Below are 14,772 nucleotides of genomic sequence, written 5' to 3'. Positions count from 1 at the left end.
ACACAACACTGACAGACGATCCGCTTGTCAGGTGTCGTAACGGTTCAGAAAGTCTCCGTGTGCCAGACGTGAAGTTAGTAGCTGGAGATGAATGTGTGACGATATTTGGAAGGAATGAATCAGAGCATCAAAGACTGGTGATGAGCTGCTGATGTTTCAGAATAAAAGCCCTGCACATGGATGGAAGACTAAACCAGATGGAAATGAGGCCTGACTGCAGATTTCATCCTGACGAGAAGGTCTGTTAATGGAAGCACGTGACACGAAGGAAACGAGGCATGCTCGGGAGCAGAGATGGAAAGTTTGAGTTGGGATGGAGCGAAGAGGAAACAAGTGTACGGAGGATGGAAACATGGGAGGAAGAAAAGACACGAATGAAAGATGGAAATCTTATAAATCACTGCTGTCAGAAGAAAACGCTGCATCTCTGAGGATCCTGCTTTTCCAGCGCTCGCACGCAGACACAGAGCGATCGCTCAGAGAGGTTTTCATAAAGAACTGCAGCGTTCTCAGCAGACAGCAGGAAACACAACATGAGAAATAACACATGAATGAAGCAAACACATGGATGACAACATGATTAACACAGCAACAGTGTGTAACTACAGCGTCTGTCATTTACTCTCATAGTGATTAATCAATTAAAGGCAGCACTTCCTGTTTCCACGTGCAGCCATAGTCTCTGTTTTATTATCACACAAGCATTAAAATACATCAAGTTTAATATGTGGTCATTAAAAGCACCATAAACTATTTAATGTTCCTGCTTCAGTCACTATAATATAATTATATATGAATATAAGGAGCTGGTTGTGTGCATGTAACGCCTTGTTTCCTCCTCAAACTGATCACACTCTCATTAAGATCAGATTTCAGTGAAAGCGTCTCCGGATGATCGAACGCTGAAATCATTACATGTAATTAGTCGAGTTCCTCCTGAGCGCTGACGGAGGCGACGCAGGACTTCATTAAGTTTGTTGTTGTTCAGATTCGGTCGTGTTGCTCTCACAGCTCTGATCGTTCCTGCGGCCGCCGCCTCGTCTGTCGGGTTAACCGCAGCATTCGTCTCCGTCAGACAAACGTCCCGCCTCCCGCCTTGTGCAACACCACCAACCATCGCCTCCACACCCACAACACACGTCTGAACGCTACACTTGTGAGGACTCTCTCTGACAGTCTCTGATTCAGTCTTGAGAACAAAATGTTTCTTACTTTTAGTCACATTTGAGTCATTTTTACCCTTCACAGATTTAGTGGATAAAAGGTCTCTCTCTTTAATCTTAAATCAGCCTCATACAGGTTCAATCTGCTGTAAGCGCCGTCCTGTCATCATAAAGTCCTGACGATGTTCTGCACAGGTCATTTAGATCCTCTGTGAGGTTACATGTATGAGGAAACGTCTGGAACGTAACGTTACGCATGTAAAGCCACAGAACGAAGCCGTGATGTTACAGGAGCACATGCTGCACATTCCTCTCTCGCCTCATCGGCAGCAGCAGAGACGGTTTTTACTGGGGACGCACGATACTTCAATACCGATATATTAGGTATTAGATACATGTTTTCTTTCACCTCATTGCAGAGAACATGAAGTCTGCCCTGCTGGAGTTGATATCACGCCTGCTCTTACTGTCGTGGCCGGCTGGCAGATGCAGAGAGAACATAACACAGTGCTTTTTAAAATGTGCACATTCACTGGGCGATATGAGAAACTGCTTAGACTGAGGTTCTGTACAAAACGCCATATTTATTTTTTATGTCACATTTTCTTTTCCCTTTTAGGGAATCATCAGCATTCAGGCAGAATTAAAGCGTTGCTTTATCGGCGGAAAATATCGGCAGAAAAATGACTGCCGATGTCGATGTCATTTTCAAGCCATAATCTGCAGATACGATAACGTGCCGATGATATCGTGCATCCCTTTTTACTGTAATAACTTTTTATTTTCATCATCACTTCTCATGTAAAGAGCCTGACTGAAGCAGACCGCCGCTGATCGCTCCTTTACATGCAGAAGAAGCGTCACATGACGTGTAAGACGCTCCTTTCTCCGTGAGCGCGCTCAGAGGACGTTCATAACCACCTTCATGATACCTGTTCGTTTTGTTTGAGTTGTTGTCAAGCTGTCGCTTTGGGACACGATCAGCTGCATGTCTGGGTCAGATTCAGGGGCTCTACAGACGCCTCTCGACCAGTTCAACCAGTTACAGAATGCATGTTTGTATTCTGACAGATCAGACGCTCGGTGGATTTGAAACGTCCGACAGCCCACCACGAACATTTCAGCCCCGTGTGGGTAACGTTTGGTAACGTTGAATACTTATCTTGAACCTCATCGGTCGGAGTTTGATCAAAGCTTTCTGTTCCTCGTGTGATTATGAGCTGAAGAAGCAGAAGTCGCTGTGAGGTGGATATGAACAGAAACTCTCCACCTCCGCCCGTCGTAGTGACACATCAGTCCGTTTCACAGCTGTGAGAGCAACTTGAGTCATTTCAGACCAACATTCAGTGTAACATGAACCCTTCTGCCCTGACACTTCCTGTTTGGACCACATGGTGGGTGAGACGGGTTCCTACCGTGTCTGTGCAGAGACATCCACAGCAGGACGACGGGGACAACGTGATGGAGCCTCCACCTTCCTCCTGCTCCTCCTCTGCTGCCTGAACACGACTCCCTGCAGGAACAAGCAGAACAACAACTTTTCAACACGGTTTAAATATTAGAACAAGATGTGATTCAGCTTGTTTACGCTCCAACACGACACTAAAGAGCATCGTATCCTATAAATCTGTATCAGCCAAAATAAGTTGGAAAATATCGACGTATATGATATCGTCAAAAAATCGATATTGTGCATCTCCAGAAAAAAAAAACGTGCTGAATAATTTAAAAATACGAGAAGAAAAACATGAAAAGAGTCCACAGCTATGCTTTGAGCCAAATGCTAACATCTCAATGCTAACATGCTGACAGTGACATCCATCCATTATCTGCACCACTTGTTCTGTTCAGGGTCGCGGGGAGCCCATCCCAGCTGTCATTGGGCGAGAGGCGGGGTTACACCTGGACAGGTCGCTAACACGCTAACTGGGGGAGGAAGCCGGAGTACCTGGAGGGAACCCACGCATGCACAAGGAGAACATGCAGACTCCACACAGAAAGGCCCACTACGTCTGAACCGGGACTCGAACCAGGAACCTTCTAGCTGTGAGGCTAACCACTGCACCACCGTTACCCCTCACAGTGACCCCTCACTTTTATCTCCTAAACTACTGCATTTATCTACTGCAGGAATCGTGTCACAGTGTGTGTTACAGAAGAGAGAACAAGCTGATCAACATGGTGGCTGTTCGTCTCCTCTGCAGGACGGACGAATCAATAACTTATTGTTTCATGTGTATTTATTACCAACGAACACTTCAATCAGAGACGTATCAAACTACACCTGCTGATGGAATACAGGGATCACACCTGGTACACACACACACACACACACACACACACAGCCCCAGAGAGCCAATCAGATCGCTCCATCAGGTGAGGATAATGATGTTACAGGATGACACACAGCTGATGATGAGACCATGTGAGAGTGGAAGGCCTCCATGGTTCAAACAAACACAATTACCTTTAAACTAATTACAATTATATCTTAATGCATGTATTTAATCTCTTTGTGATTACGTTCTGCTCGTTATTAATCTCTTTCATGGTAAACAAACTGCTGCTGCCGTAGAAACCTTTACCAAAATAAGAGCCCTGACTACGACTACACTCTAATTATTTAAGGCTTTTTACAAACTAAAAGACAAAAGAATCTTTCACCTTATTGTCTGAACAATCAGCACATTTCTCAGAAATGAAAATAATAGTTTGCAGCCTTAAACTGTGAGAAACATTTTCACGCTTCAGTAGAGACTCGTGAATCGTTGGACGTCTCTCTGCACGAGGTGAGAGAACAGCAGGATCACACTGTTCCTCTGCTTTACGTTATAACACACATCAGCTCTGTTTGTGCTCTGCCTGTCCGTCACACACACACACACACACACACACACACACACACACACACACACACACACACACACACACACACACACACACAGGGGTACAACACAGACTGTCTGACCGTCTGACAGTCGACTTCATCTCTCAGTCTTGAAGGAGGAGAGGTCGACACACTCGTACCTCCTCACTGGAGGTTAAGGCTAAAGGTGGAGCAGCCTGTGGAGTCTGACAGGAAGTCGTCTACAGGTCGTCATCATCCAACGGTTAAAAGCAGGAAACCAAACTGATCTGAAGCAACAGCTCATCTCATCAGAAAGGCATCATGGAAGCTGGACGATGCTGGATGGTTTTCAGTTTTATACACATCTTCTAGTCCGGGTCTTAGAGTCCAACTTTAGTGTTCAACTCTGTGTAAGAAAGGCTTTATGCTCCGATATCAATTCATGTTGCCCGGCACCTCACACGGGGCACCAACACCACCGCTCTCGTAAAGACACCACAACATCGGCTGTTCTTTCTGAAGACACTGAAAAGGGCCGGCCTGCCCCGACAGCAGCTGGTGACCCACATTCATGAGGTGACACAGTTGTGTAGAGTTGTGTGTCATCTGCATAAGATAATAATCCATCATCTGTTTAAGTTAAATAACAGAGGCCCGAGAATGGAGCCTTGAGGAACTCCACATGTGATTTCTGTTCACTCAGATTCATAGTTGAACCACAGAAAGAATCTTTAAGCAAAGCATCTCCGGCTCTTAACCAGCCCCCTAAATGCCCCCAATAACTGCCCACCCTGCACATTTGCCTTTTTATTATTGCACCTTTGCGCGTCAGACCCTGCTACCTCATTGTTTGTCCTTCAATTCCATTGTACCCGGTGCAATGACAATAAAGCAGTTTTATTCTATTCTTTCCTCTTCTCTCATTTCCATTAGCATTAGCATTTAGCACCTCTTAACACCACATGACATGGCACCAGCATGTCATGTGGTGTTAAGAGGTCGTTGTCTTTTCACGTCTCTGTGTCAAAATGTTGCAGAAACTTTTTCTGGCCTCAGCAACATCAGCAGGAAACATTCCTCTGCATGTTTGTTGTTCTTGGCTGATAAACGCAGAATCACTCACATCAGTTTGGTGAAAAATAATCTCATCACTTTGTAACAGCTGCTGATGTGTGTTTCCTGGATCTACGAAGTCCATCTAATTTCACCCAGAGGAGACTTTCTGAGTGTTGCGGCTAATCTGCTCGTGTTATCCAGCAAGTGTGCAAGAAAAGCTGCAGAGAGATGAGGAGACGCTGCTGCTGCAGCGGCCCTGCAGGGACCTGGATTTCACATTATCACTGTCCCACACTAAAGTGGGTCAGACAACAACCTGACGAGTCCAGGTTAGGAGAACACAGAGAGGAACGCCGCCCTGCTGCCAAGTGTTTACAGGATCTCTGTGAGAAGCTCCATGTTCCCGGTTTTTAACGTCCAGCAGTGAAGCCAGAGCTCGTCATCAGTCTGCTTCCCGAGCTCGTCTTTACTTAACAGGTGACAAAGACACATCGGACATTTGTTCGCAACAAGGAAATGATATAAAATAATAAGAAGCAAACACAACAACCTGCTGCTAGCGCTGACGGTAAAAGCTCAAAGGTCAAAGGTGAACAGTATGAAAGTGGACCTGAGTCTCTGCGGCAGTCGTCAGATTGGAGCTGCTGTCTGCGCTCCTTCAGACTAATGATTGACAGGTGTGATTGTCTGAAAGGAGGAGCCTGGTCGACTCAGGTGGTGATTGGTTCTGTCGCTGATTGGCTCCTTGCGGATGACATCAGCCAATAAGGAGCCAGAACCAGCTGGTTTGGCTGCATTCAGGAGCTGCGCGTTTCTTCCAACACCAGTGTGTTCACAGGTTTACAGTCACGATGAGGAAACCACCGGGACGGTGTGAAGATGCGACACTGAGCTCGGCCTCGTGGCTACCTGCTGTCTTTGAATGAGTAAAAGAGTCAACATAATATGATTTATATGTGAGTGTGCTGGCGTGTTTTTACCTCGTCATCCTCACTCTCTCTAAAGCCCACGCCACACATCGCCCAGCTGAGACAATAACAACCATCTAATGTTATCTCCCATGATGCCCCAGCAGCAGCCTGGTCACTCTCAGTCACAGCTGGACGTCCTGCAGCTCCACAGGAATAAATCAGGATCATTATGAAGTCCTCTCGGTCTGTTGATGAACGCTGAGCTGCAGCTACAAACAAAGTTAAACAGCTCTGCTTTGTCCAATGAACGTCTCCTCTCAGCTCCCTCTCCAAACTCGCTAACTGCAAAGATTTAAAAGTCTGACTTCAGCCGGCTGTGTGTGTCATAGTAATAATAATAATAATAATAATAATTTAGTTTTAATTGTTCTGAAGAGTCCATACGATAAACGTGATCATCTAAAATACATGTCAAAATGTTCTTGTCCAGATATCTGATACAGCCACTAAAAACACCCAGTGAAGCAGCAGAAGAGTCCTCAGCTCCTCGATTTAGCAGCATCACAAATAAGCCCAGGGGTCAGAGGTCAAGTTATCCAGACAACATGAAAACAGGTGGTTTCTAGGCAGGAAATGACATCATCAGCGTCCGATCTCCTGTGCAGCTTTCCCAGAAAGTTTCACACTCACAGTGAACCGAATGTGAGCGACGTGTTTGCTGTGTTTGTCGTGACTTTGTTTGAGTCAGCTTTAACGTAAAGAAGAGTCGCTGCTGTCAGCTGACGGCTGTGACGTCACACAGGAAGCAGAGCGTGGACATAAACTCAGCTCGTCCTGCAGACTCAGAGTCACAGCATCGAGAGAAGACGAGCCGCAGCGAGACATCCCCCATCCACACCTGAGCAAAGTTAATGTTCATTATCTTGTTCTTTGATTTGAACATGATTTCAGTTTAATGAGGTTGATTTTGACCTGCTGAGTCAAACAGAGACGTTCTCTCAGAGGTCAGAGGTCAGAGTGTCCTATCGTCCGTCTCGTTAGTCTTTAACAGATATATAAACTGTTCCGTTTGTGTCAGCAGACGACCTCAGCGTGTTTGACTTCTTCATGTACCCTCTCTGCCTGATTTAGAGTCTCAAACACGCTCGGCTGGAATTCAAAGGTGCAGAAAGTAAAAGAAAGTTTGAGACTTCTGAGCTTTTAATTAATTTCTCTTCTCGGTCTGCGGCGCCCTCTCTGCTCCGCCTCGCAGCGTGTGCATCATACATATTGAGAGCAGAGAACAGATTTCATCGTCCAGCTTTGTCGAGCTGTAAATTCATGCAGCTCCTGACATTAAAGAAAACTCGCCTCTTTGTCAGCTCGTGCGTCGTGTTGCCTTGTTTCCTCGTCTCCCCGCCTCCAGCTCGGGCGCGGAGACCGGAGTGAATGACAAGAGGAGCGAGGTCAGCGAACGAGGCCGCGGACACCGCCGCATAAAGACAGACATTCATGTGTCTGCGGGGCAGGACGGAGGTCGCCTCCAAGCAGACATTTTGTGTCCCAGGACAATCACACTGAGAGCTTACGCCAAAACAAAACCCTGACAGGGAATGCAGATTCACGGCAGAGCATGAAATGATTTCCTGCGCTCATTCTGGGACAGACTTCAGACAAAAGCAGCAGCAGAGTGAGCCGAACTTCAGGGTCTGTGTGACAGTTTCATTTAGAGTACAGTCTGTGATTTTCATGCTTTAACTTTCCATCCATATTTATGCTGCGTGGGTGTGGGGCTGTAATCTCTGCATCTGGTATGTGTTTTCTATTCTAATCACATGCGGGGGCGATGCCACTTTAAATCCATAAAAGTGTCTGAAGTGTCGCAAGCTAAGGAATCTGTCAGCGTTGATGGAGCCCTCTGGTTTCATTCTGCAGCCAGGCGCCCGTCACGTTAGAGGTCGTAAATCTGTAAATCAGTGTGAGAGCATTTACAGTCTGCTGCTCCACGTCCAGAACATCAGAGTGAAGGTGGTGAGTTTGTTTGAGTCGCTCAGTGTGATTCTGCACGAGAGGAGGAGATATTAAAGATGCAGACGCTGATGACTGGCCACCAGGGGGCAGAAGAGCTAGAGAAACAATCCCGCTCTTCGTCTTAACTCTTAAATCTGATTTTTATCACACAAGAATCCAAACGTGGTCTCCTGTGTCACTCACGCACGTTTGATGCATCCGTCGCCCTCCACCCCAAACACATCTACCTTTCTGCTACGTCACCTGTCTTCACACGCCGTCTATTATTGCCGTGGAACCAACGACCTACTTGGACCCAAAGGGGGGGACAGGAAACTGGATGTTTTGGGTTTAGGATATTTCAGACGTCACCTCGGACATCGTGTGCAGGACTCTGCTCACATCAGAGAACCAAACGGACTCTTCACTGAAAACAACAGACGACAGTTTAGTTTTCACTCCAACCCTCTCTCCTCAAACAACGGGAGCACACTTCCTCTGAAAGAATCTTTCTCGAGCGTGTACCTTCGTCTCACCGTCATCAGAGCTTCGTCAGCGCTCAGTAATGATGAGAGTCGATCTGCTGATGACGACCACGAGGTCAGGGCCAGAGCTCTGTAAAACGCTGATAATGGACCTCACGTCAACAACAAGCACACTCCGTCAGAACGGTAACGCTGCTCAGAAGTGAAGAGAGGACGTGTTTGATTTCATACTGAACCTAAACAAACATTATGATGAAGCGTCCTGAAGCCTGAACATGCAGGAAGTAAAGATCAGTCTGATGCTTCCTGCTTGTATTCGCTCTCAAACCATCTTTATGTTTCATCTAATGATCCACCTGTGAACCGTCGCCAGGTGTCAGAGACGTCCTGGTCAACAGGAAGTCATGTGACGTCACCCCTCACCTCCTTTAAAGACAGTTTGTTCAGACTTTGAACCCTCCGGGACCTCAGCATGTTTTCTGGGCGCTTCGCCTCCACAGGTTGTGTAACAGCTGGCACAAAGCAGCGAGTCCACCTTAAACAACAACGTCTTTGATAAGGTGGAATCCAGAGGCTCCCGTCAGCGCAGAGGAACAAACAACTGTTACTTACATCTGGAGAGTGTTCTTACGTAGTTCTTACGATGTTCTTATGTTGTTCTTACGATGTTGCTACGATGTTCTTACGATGTTCTTACGATGTTCCAAACCTGATTTTTTCTGTTTCAACACTTTGTTTTATGTTTTTATCTGCAAATAGGAGGAATGCTGACGTTTAAGGGCATTAAAACATGTGACATTCTTTTAGTCCCAAACTGGAAATATTCTCTATTCTTAGTTTTCCACATCACGTCTGCTCCTCACGTCTGACCTGCTTTCATGCTGGTTACTCGGGGTCCGACAGAGCCGTGTCATGGAGTCTCTTCAACAGACAAACACAAACTGAACACAGAAGCTTCATGCAGGAGGATTTACTGCAGGACTTAGTGTTACACTGCTTTGGTGTGAGCTCACGGTGCACAGGGATGGATTACTGAAGGGCCAACCAGGCGCAGGGCCAGAGGGGAGAGAGGGCCGAGCCTCTGCTTTCACTGACTGCTGACATTTGTTGTTGTGAACTCAATGAAACTACACACAGGGACTAAGAGACACCACACTACCACAAAGAGACACAAAGAGACACCACACTACCACAAAGAGACACAAAGAGACACCACACTACCACAAAGAGACACAAAGAGACACCACACTACCACAAAGAGACACCACACTGACACAAAGAGACACAAAGAGACACCACACTACCACAAAGAGACACAAAGAGACACCACACTACCACAAAGAGACACCACACTGACACAAAGAGACACCACACTACTACAGTGAAACACAATGAGCTACAACAAACATGAAACGACCACAAAGAGACAAAAAAACAACTGAATTAAAATGCAAAAGAGACGAAGAGACACAAAGCTGCAGAAGATGCAAAATGAGCCCACAGATGAACTTAAAGGAAACAACATGAGACACAAAAAACTACAGTGAAACAAGACGTTCAGTTATTACTACATTTAATGAGCACAAAGAGACTCAGAACCACCACAAAGACTTCAGAGATTCAAAGTGAGAAAAGATCGACGACAGGCAGAAACAAAGAGACAACAAAGCGACGCACAGATGTCACATCTCTCCTCTGAGCCAGCAGACTCCTCACAGAATCAAAAGGACAAATTTGAAGACGTCAGTTTGAACATTTTTTCTTACATTTGACCGACAGAATGATTCATAACAGTTTAAACATGGGCTTTTTTTTTAGAGCTCAGTGTTTCTAAAGTTTTCCATGTTCACGTTACGAACAGTCTGATGTTCCTGCAGGTCTGGGATCTGTAAAGTCACCGTTTCCTCCACACTATAGAAACTTCAGACTGTCACATTAACTTCACATGTACAGAGAACAAAGTGTCTCTGTATGGAGGTGCGCTCTGCGCTCAGATTGTAAACATATGCGGCTATAGGCGGCCAACAGCATCATGGAAAACACCTCCTTTCTCCTTTTCCTCTGGAACAGCAGAGCTCAGCTGCGAGGAGCGAAAAGAGACGGATTCATCTGATTTACCTCATCAAGGAGCTGTCAATCAAAGTGCAGCTTCACCTCAATCACAAAGTCACAACTTCAGCTGTTAATGAGACAAATGTGGCATCAGACAGCACACAGAGGAGAGGGAGCGAGAGAGGGAGAGAGAGACAGAGAGAGAGACAGAGAGAGAGAGAGAGAGAGAGAGAGAGCGGCTGCAGCAGAGGAACAGAAGTTTGTAAAGTGTGACATCAAGTCAAACTAAAACATTTTCATGAAGCTGAAAAGGTTCAGAGGAAAGTTCAACATGTGGAGGAATTAGTTAAAGTAAGCTAAACAGCTGAGAACAGCAGAGCGCGTGCCTTTGGGTCAACTCTGAGGACAGATAATGATCTCAGCATGAGGACGTTTCGGCTGATTTATGAAGAATGGAAAAGAAAAATAACTGCCGACATAAAAAGTACTAAAAAGTACTAGCTTACGTGCTTTTAAAACACGTTTCATGGCAGAAAAAAGGCGCACAAAGCTGCTAAAACGCGCCAAAGCTTCTCCGTGAAGACGCTTCTTTGGCTCTAATGAACCCACATCTTCAAACTGCGCCTTTATCTGCTCACAGATTAATGTTGGAGATGTTTTCTTACTCACATGAGTTCACTGGAGCGGCAGCTGGTCCCCCTGCAGGGTCATTCTTTACTCCACAAAGTCTGAGCGAACTTTTTCTCAAGTTGTTCCTGCGCTGAAACTTTTCACGCTCCAAAACAGCGAAATCCAAAATGCGCCTCGTTCACGCGCAAAACTCTCAAAAGTTTGGAGAGAGATGGACAGAGAGAGAGAGGAGAGAGAGAGAGACAGAGAGAGAGAGAGAGGGGCTGGGTGTGTTCGCTTCACTGACCCGGGCTCCCCGCCGGTGTAAAGATGCTCCTCAGCGGAGAGTCTGTGCGGTTAGCTCGGAGGAGAAGCGGAGTCAAGCTGGAGGGAGAGAAGCAGCGGACTTCCGGTCAAGGAGAAAAAAACCCATTGCGGGACAGGAAAAGAGCGAGATTTTCAAAATAAAACCAGCCAGCCAGATGAAGACATTTAATGTTGAGGATACTGTACATAGGGGATATGGTTACATCTCTAAAGCTGTAAAAAATAAAGAGAAGAACAAACTTTAGAATCTCCTGTGAAGGTTTGGTGATGTGAAAGCTTCACGTGAGCAACGTGAACACAGTTCTGTCCCAGAAACAACGGTGACATTAGAGCGATAATGTGTTCAGAGATAAAGCTGGAAACAAAAGAGAGGCTGACCCGAGCAGGAACACAGACATGAAGCTCATTTGACTTCAGTGTTTAATCAGAAGGAAGATCAGTTGCCTGACGTCCACGGAGGAGGAGGAGGAGGAGGAGGAGGAGGAGCAGCAGCATCATCATCTGCTCTTTAAAAGTCACTTTGTTCAGTCCCAGGAGTTAAAGGTGAAATGTGTCTGATGGAGCAGGAAGTGAGGCTGACGTGTTGCTGACGAGCTGCTGAGTTTACGTTCACATGCAGATTCAATATAACTTTCGTGACTCTTCCTCACCCCGAGGAAGACCCGGGAGAGTCGAAACCCGTCGGTGTTTATTCATCTGATATTCATGTTTTTACCAGAGATGCTTCAATAAAGGCATTTTAAAGTACATCCTCAGCTCGGTGCGAGTGTGCCAGCAGAAAGCTCAGCGGCGTCCCTCCCAGCAGAATAAAAAGGCCGACATTTTGAATTAAGGCGTGTGCATCCCTGCGGTCGAACTTCCCTAACTGAAGGTAAAGTTCGAATAAAACAAAGTTTAAATACTTCGTTATGAGTAAACGCTACTTCATTAATCAAACTGTAATTCAAGTATAACAAGTAAAGTGCTCTTTGTTTGTTGAAGTAAAGATGAGCAGCTTACAGAGGAAACGTCACATCGGACACACGACAAGGAAACAAACAGGTCACCTTAAAAATGTGCTGAATGATTATTAAAAGTTTATTTTATAAACAGTGTTCAACTGAAGTCACCAGCTTTAAATAAATGTGACGAAGTCAAATCTACAACGTTCAGCTCAGACGTACAAAATGGATTTACTCAGGTAAAGAACCAATAATACCTGAGTGAATATCCTGCTGCTCTAAACACTCACTGACCACGTGGATTAATCCGCCACTGAAAATAGTCCCCAACAAATGCGCCGTTTTCCTCCTGTTTTCTGTAATGAAGTCTACATTGATCAGCTGCTTTAGAGGGAAACTGAACCTCTTATACTGCTTCTCCTGTTCAGGGTCGCGGGGGGGGGCTGGAGCCTATCACAGCTGTCATTGGTTGAGAGGTTACACCTGGGCTGATCAGAGGTCAGTCACTTTCCCTTTCCCACCTAAAGCGTGTTGACGCAGGTTTTTCAGACCTGGGAAGAACCGCTTATAGATGCCGATTGTCTCTTTTCCCATTGCCAGTGAAGTATCCTCGTGACATCACAAATGCGCCGCAGACAGGGTTAGTAACCAGTGAAGATGTTACGGTGGTTAGGTCTTTGTTGGATCTGTCACTCATTCAGTTTGTTTATCACACTCGGCACAAACAGATTTGGAACGATGTTTGAGCGCTGCTCGGAGTCGGAGAGGGGGCGGAGATTAGAGTGTGACACAGGTTTTGTGTTCCCATCAATGCCGATCGGGTCTACTGCAGAGTCATGTGACCCGGGTCTGAATGCTGATTGGAGCCTTTCCCACTAAGCAAAAAAGTCGGGTGTTAGCGGGTTTTTTTGACCAGTGGAAAAAGGACTTAAGAGACAGACAACCTTTCACGCTCACACTCACACCTACGGGCAATTTAGAATCACCAATGAACCTAACGAGCATGTCTTTGGACTGTGGGAGGAAGCCGGAGTACTCGGAGGGAACCTACGCATGCACGGGGAGAACATGCAGACTCCACACAGAAAGGCCCACTACGTTTGAACAGGGATTCAAACCAGGAACCTTCGAGCTGTAAGGCGACAGCACCACGAACCTTGCAGCCCCAGATCGATGTTCGACCATGCAAACACGGACTTTGATCTTTAACAATCCAGTAACAGTTTATTAACATTGACATAAAGCCTCTCATGTTTCAGCGAGCGGCTCGTTACACTATAAAGAAAGTACTTCCTGTCTCTCTGACCTGGACGGTGAGCTGCATCACTTCCAGTAACTCTGAGCCGCTTTCAGCCTCCTGCAGCTTTTATGTGAACCGAACAGAAGGTGTGATCCAACCCCTCCGAAAAAACGACCATCATTACAGAGAGAATATTCAGCGAAAGCTCAGGACTGCATGATGTTAATAAAGAGAAAACATTTTGTCCCTGGCAGACACACTGAAAAATAAACACTGTTTTATGACGGAGCAGGAAGTTCAGGGACTGGACCCAGAACACAGCAAGGTAAAAACGTTGGCCGATGTATTGACCGCAACCGATTCTAAAAATAGAACAAAGTGGGAGCGAGGAGCAGGAGGGACCCGAGTACGCCCAGTGAGACGGGAAAAAGGCTTTTAATTTGGAAAGTAGATAATGGGAGCGACGGGAACAGAAGGAATGTGGAGGACAGACAGAGAGACAGACAGGTGTCCTATTTGGTCTCCCTCCAGCTCCAGAAAACTTCTTTACTTTCAATCAGAATCCAAAACACTGAATTTAAACTTGAACGTGTCCAAAGATGAAAACACCTCACCCAATGTTTTTACAGAGCAGAGACGGAGCGTGTGAGGAGGTGAAGACGAACTTCTTGTTGTGTTTTAAAACGAGTGGAGACTCTTTGAACTTTTTCTCTTGAACAGGTTTGTAACTTCCTGTCCCCCCCCACATATATCACCGCCGGCCGCCTCCTTCAGTCCCCTCAGAAAACATCATAAAGAACTAAAGCAGAACCACATGTGCCTGCTCATTATTCTACTGACCTCCATTAGACTGAACCCTGACACTTCTACAGCAAGTCAAACTGTTATCCAATATGTAGCCCTAGCATAGCATGTAGCATTAGCTGTTGTCTTTCCTCAACTCCGTCTGAAAATTTCAAGTCTGACTTCACGCTCAGGTTGGAAAGCTAAAATTCTGTTATATAGTTTAGCTGCTGTGTTCCAGGTTTGATACTCCTATAAATGTTGGGAATCTGACACCTATCTATCATTTCATCGCTCCTCGATTGATTAGCAGCTGAAAATACAAAGTAGAGTGAAAATCTGGAGGGACTCTTTCTGGGAAATGTGCA

The 14,772-nt window shown here is 45.9% G+C and overlaps 1 protein-coding gene across 3 annotated transcripts in view; it reads right to left on the bottom strand.

Moving 5' to 3' along the window:
* Positions 1 to 11,316, bottom strand: part of adgrg6 (adhesion G protein-coupled receptor G6) — a 77,485-nt gene extending 66,169 nt beyond the window's left edge. For all 3 annotated transcript variants that reach the window (XM_069657418.1, XM_069657419.1, XM_069657420.1), the window contains exons 1-2: positions 11,174 to 11,316; positions 2,579 to 2,676 (exon numbers count right to left, since the gene is read on the bottom strand). In XM_069657418.1, the coding sequence (XP_069513519.1) occupies positions 2,579 to 2,676; positions 11,174 to 11,175 (100 nt within the window). In that variant the 5' untranslated portion in view covers positions 11,176 to 11,316. The remainder of the gene's footprint in view (positions 1 to 2,578; positions 2,677 to 11,173) is intronic.
* Positions 11,317 to 14,772: the final 3,456 nt, after the last annotated feature.

The sequence above is a fragment of the Semicossyphus pulcher genome, unplaced genomic scaffold, assembly GCF_022749685.1.
Source record: "Semicossyphus pulcher isolate SPU_LCO1_2020_fin unplaced genomic scaffold, fSemPul1.0.p SCAF_11, whole genome shotgun sequence".
NCBI lineage: Eukaryota > Metazoa > Chordata > Actinopteri > Labriformes > Labridae > Semicossyphus > Semicossyphus pulcher.
This window is presented reverse-complemented; position numbering and strand designations above follow the sequence as displayed.